The sequence below is a fragment of the Glycine max genome, chromosome 13, assembly GCF_000004515.6.
Source record: "Glycine max cultivar Williams 82 chromosome 13, Glycine_max_v4.0, whole genome shotgun sequence".
NCBI classification, from domain to species: Eukaryota; Viridiplantae; Streptophyta; class Magnoliopsida; order Fabales; family Fabaceae; genus Glycine; species Glycine max.
In genome coordinates this window covers 24,060,138-24,065,322 of record NC_038249.2, presented here as the reverse complement: position 1 = coordinate 24,065,322, position 5,185 = coordinate 24,060,138, and the positions used below count along the sequence as shown (strand labels likewise).

At 38.0% G+C, this 5,185-nt stretch overlaps 2 protein-coding genes across 2 annotated transcripts in view; one reads left to right on the top strand and one right to left on the bottom strand.

Annotated features, from left to right (window-relative positions):
* Window positions 1-94: 94 nt before the first annotated feature.
* LOC100500013 (40S ribosomal protein S23) lies at window positions 95-1,877 on the top strand. The gene is made up of 4 exons (NM_001248672.3): window positions 95-166; window positions 818-973; window positions 1,077-1,203; window positions 1,329-1,877. Exons 1-4 carry the CDS (start codon window positions 162-164, stop codon window positions 1,467-1,469), a joined length of 429 nt encoding a protein of 142 aa, NP_001235601.2. The 5' UTR covers window positions 95-161; the 3' UTR covers window positions 1,470-1,877.
* Window positions 1,878-2,518: 641 nt separating this feature from the next.
* The window catches only part of LOC102661771 (uncharacterized), an 11,416-nt gene continuing 8,749 nt past the window's right edge, over window positions 2,519-5,185 (bottom strand). The window contains exon 3 of the mRNA XM_006595297.2: window positions 2,519-5,180. Coding sequence (XP_006595360.1) covers window positions 2,851-5,180 — 2,330 coding nt within the window. The 3' untranslated portion in view covers window positions 2,519-2,850. The remainder of the gene's footprint in view (window positions 5,181-5,185) is intronic.

Here is a 5,185-nt window from a genome sequence, read left to right as displayed (position 1 = left end):
CTGGGCTTGTTACATTGGCCCAGTAGCGCTGAACAGACCCAGTAGTGTTTTGGTTTTTGTCCACTATATAAACCCCCAACTTCGGTTATCGATTAGGGTTTTGCGCTGTTGTTGCTGCTCATCCTCCGTAACCTCCGAGCTCTGCACCGAAGAACGAAGCCATGGGGTAACCTAACAATTCTCCATTACTCTTTCGATATGCTTCACTGCATGTTTATGTTCCTTTTATGTTTTATTTGCTTTGTTCCCAAAAATTGAACGCACACGAAGGAACTTGAGCTCGTGAATTTATATATGCTTCTGGTAGATCTGTTTCTCATCAAATAATCTCATCGATTCTTCCCGTGTGAAAACTTTATATTTTCTACAATGGGATTATGTATATTTATCGGTGTAGTGTTTATGTTGGTTTTCCCCCCGTTTTGTGCAATGTGATTTGCTTCTTCAATGGTTTTTGTTTAATTTTATTTGGTCGATGATCTAAAGCTTCCTTGTAAATATCGATTATTTCATTGATTTGTTATTTGATGTTAGTTATAGGGTCAATGGAATTGAGTTCCTTTGTCTTGTTTTTGAGGGGTGTGGGAGAAGGGGCAAATTGCTTGTGACAATTTCAAAAAAATGAAAATAAAATGGAGTGAACATTTAACTAGGTTTTTTAGTGATGTCCTTCTAGACTTGGTATGGTCAATGAATGGAAGAACATTTAATTAGGTTTTATAGTTATCTGGTCTAATTCAATTGGGGGAACTAGGAATTGGTTGATGAATAAAAGAACATAGAATGCATGAAATTAGAATTTGTTGCTGTCTTACAGGAAGACACATGGAATGGGATCTGCTCGCAAGCTCAAGTCCCACCGCAGGAGGCAAAGGTGGGCTGACAAGTCATACAAGAAATCACATCTTGGAAATGAATGGAAGAAACCTTTTGCTGGTTCATCCCATGCCAAGGGAATTGTCCTTGAAAAGATGTAAGATTAGGTTTACTTGATTTGTATATCTTTCACTAGAATATTTATTTGATGTGGTTAGAGTATACAGTTTTAAGAAATTAATGTGTTTTTCTATTTGCAGAGGTATTGAGGCTAAGCAGCCCAACTCTGCCATTCGTAAGTGTGCCAGGGTTCAACTTATCAAGAATGGGAAGAAGATTGCCGCTTTTGTCCCTAATGACGGTTGCTTGAACTACATTGAAGAGAATGTGAGTGCTTGTCCATGTTTGCTAGCTTCATTATTTTTTATACTCCTGGAAATAACTTGAGTTTCTTTGATAAATTGTTATTTGTATCCATTGTGTAACTTGGGGTGTGGCCCATGGTTGTTTAGGACGAAGTCTTGATTGCTGGATTTGGACGAAAAGGTCATGCTGTGGGAGATATTCCTGGTGTCAGGTTTAAGGTCGTGAAGGTCTCTGGTGTCTCTCTTTTGGCTCTCTTCAAGGAGAAGAAGGAGAAGCCAAGGTCTTAAATTTGTGGAGTACTTGTGTTTGTTTTCAATAGTTTCTCTCAAGTATTATGAATTTTGTTTTTAGGTGAACGGGTTTTATGAACAATTTTCTATCTTTTCTAGTTATTTTACTGAACTTCATTTAACATTTCAAGTAACATATCTCGGCTTGCCTCGCCTATGCTTCTTCCCCTTTCTCTGGCTTCTTGCGATTGTTTTTTTCATTCTCTTGCTGTAAACTTTCACGGAATATATAGCCATTGAAGGTTTAGCAATTGCTTCTGTTAATGAATCGATCAACCGGGAGATGGTAGCAGTAGGAGCTAGCTGTTAGATATCTGATCCTATTTTCAATTCTCTAGTTATTCTCTAGATATGTGATCCTATTATACTCGTGCAAGTTGTGAAAAAATAGGATGATTTTTTTTTCAGCTTCCCTTCCGTCCAAAATCAAGTTATTGCAGCCATTTTGAACTTATGTACGATAAGACGAAGAACATTAAGTATGATTAAGTTTCAAAGCTAATCTCTGGACTTGGAAACTACAAAAGTTATTTTAGAATAAATAAGTATATATGCTTTTAAAAATATAATGAGTCATGCATTTAAAATTAATTTTATTTAATAAAATCATCTTATGTTGCTCAATTTCATTTTCCGTAATGTTGACTTTTCGGAAATGACAATTTTATTTAAATATTGGTTATACTTCATTGCATTGCCACAAAGGCTCAACCTATGTTATCTAATTATTAGATTAATTTTAAATTGTTAGATAATATTAATTATGGAAACAAATAGTGTTTTTTAATTATAACTAATAATATATATTGTTTTAGTTTTTTTTATGTGAATGAGTCCCTACTCGTACATGAGAAGCCAATTCCCCAATTGGACCACATGGGGGAAAAAAATCACCGATTATTAATAACTTAAGTGCATGTTTGGTTGAAATTATTTCTAGAGAAATAATGATTTTTTTAAAAATAAAATCTCAAAAAATTGATAAAAACAACCAATCGTTTATTTAAAATAAACTGAATCAAACATGATTTGAGAGCGTGGGAAAAGGTGGTAATCATTGCCATGTGTCTTAATTTCAGAACTATAATGCTCTGATACAAATATTCAAGAGTGGTATCTGTTTCTACACTGATGGAATTAAAATTTAACAAATTAACATAACAGAATTCTTTACCACAATCATATACCAGCTGAAACATGGATCTTTCCTTGTATCAGTTCCAAACTCTATGCACCGTGACAACTAAAATGTAATTGATCCCTATTCTAAAATATTTCTAAATATCGATCAGTCAGCTACTGAATATAGACATTCACATAAAAACACCAACCTTACTTTGACGTCCTACCTAAGGTTGACAGGGTCAACACCAAGGCATCAAACTGCTGTGCCATCCACAGAACTTGTTTCTTTTCTTCTTTTTCTGCCTCGCTTTCCTGTACCTTGTGGTGGCTTACGAGGCAAAATCTTGAGGCGGTAACTAACAAGTGAAGGTCCAAATATGCTGTATTTTCCAGCACTACTAAAGGCAGTTTCAGCATCCGAACGTCTTTGGAAAACCACTCTGGCACGGTTTGTCCTCTCTAGCAGTTCAGTCTTTGATTCAATCAGTGGCCCAAAGCGGCCAAAAATGTTGTTGAGATCGGTTGTTGAAGGAACAGAATCGAAGTTTGTAAATTTCAGTGTCAGAGCAGTGGGACAGAAGTTCTCTTTAGAACTCCCATCCAAATGTTCCACAAGCTTAGAAGATTCTGATCCAAGATTTCTATCAGTATCTTGCTGCTTATAACATAAATCTGTGGTAGTTTCAGCAGACGGTTGCAACTTGAAAGAAAGAGGATTAGCCTCAGTTAGAGTCTCAGGTAAAAAAACCACTCTCTCATTCTGGTATTTTGTCAATGATAGCTCCTTGGGAATGCTTTGGATTATTCTATCAGTCCAATAAGAATCACTGCAAGGCTCCATTGCAGGTGTCATAGAAGCCAATGCTGCTGTAGAGGTTACTCCGGTCTCATCATAGTTCATTCGTTCCAAAGACATTTCCTGATCCAGGGAAGCATAATAATCATGGCTAATGAATTTTCTAAATTCTGCAAAGAAATGTACCATGTCACTAGAGCAACTTTCTCCAGTTGGATCCTTGGCAGCCAAGCAGAGTTGAGACCTCATGTCATTTGTAGAAGCATACTGTAATTGGGTGAGCCTTCCATTTTGGGAATTATGGAAATAATCTTCTGAAGTATTGAAAGCTGTCTTCCTTTTCCTGCCTCGACGCTGTGGAACTGACTTAGCCTCCTGTTCTGATGTGCCTTCACCATTTGAAATACAGAAGCCCTTCTCAGACATCAAATCTGACAGAAGTTTAAGTTTCTTCCCGTGCCACTTGCTATCCCCAGAGATGTGCTTGTGATCCTGTTGCAAAAAGCTGACATGGGTTTGATAATCACATTGCTCTTTCTCCCTCATGAGTAGAGTTTCCATATCATTCTCGAACAACACACCAAGCACTGGGAACTCAGGTAGTTGAGAATAACCCTTTGAGCAATAGAAGGCTGACAATTGGGAACGTGCAATTACAAAATCCAGCCTATCAGATTCAACAAGTGGCGACTGTGCTAATGATTTAACAAAATTGACAAGTTTCATGGGTTCAAAAGACATTGCATTCATAATTCTGTCCCCTCCATTTCTTCTACACGACTGATTGTTGATTCCAGCATTACTAATTACTTGAGTTTTAATCTTAGAAAGCACATCTTCAGGCATGCAATGGCAGGATAGGCTGAACTCAACCCGTCTCGAGACCTCATCTAAAGCACAATCAACAGCATGGTGGAAATTTTCCAAATTGCTCAGCTTCTCCATTTGTGAAAAATGTGTCTGAAATGGTTTAAGCATTGACACATCATTCCAAGCAAATGTTCCATCCCCAAAATACGCTATCAGGTGACAGCCTTCCTTGAGGTGCTTCTTTGCCTTCTCTGATGCAGCTGAGGCATCAAAGATCTGACCTGGCCACCAAGGATGGCCAGTCACCTTTCCCCATACTAAATCAGACACACAGAAATTCATTTCCGAAGACACTGATCCCCAGTACGTGCCAACCTTATGCATGCTTTTGTAAGAATTAAGATCCACAACAAGATCAAAACCATGACACTCATTTTGAATATTCTCAAATAGTCCTTCAGAAACATCAACGACCACGGTTTGATTCTGCATCACATCTACATTTGCATCTACCTGAAAGGCTGGCTCACATGAAGGTTTTAGCTCCAGGCAATTCCTTGACAAGTCTTTCACATGCAAAGATTCTTCAGCGTTGACATCCACAGCTTCCATACACGGAATCCCATCTTGTAATTGGTAGGTTGCAACTTCTATGGCACGTGAATCTTCCATGCCATCTTTAGTAACCAAACTATCAGCACCATTTCTCTTGCCATCATTCTCCACAACCGCGCTTAAATTCACCAAACCATCATTCTTAACCTCCTGCGTACACTCAACCGCATCATTATCACCCCCTTGAGTCACATTATTCAACGCAAAGCTCAGCAAACCATTTTCAGCAACATCCCTAGCATTCTCACACCCCAGCTCACTCCGAAAACCATCATTAAATTCAATAACCAAACCTCCATCAGGTTCCACACCTCCATAATCAAACAAAACCCCACCTGAACATTCAATCCCACTTTTCTCATCTTCA

Coding starts and splice junctions, on each gene's coding strand:
- LOC100500013 (NM_001248672.3), top strand. Junction 974..1,076: donor GGAATTGTCCTTGAAAAGAT/GTAAGATTAGGT, acceptor TTCTATTTGCAG/AGGTATTGAGGCTAAGCAGC. Junction 1,204..1,328: donor TGAACTACATTGAAGAGAAT/GTGAGTGCTTGT, acceptor ATGGTTGTTTAG/GACGAAGTCTTGATTGCTGG.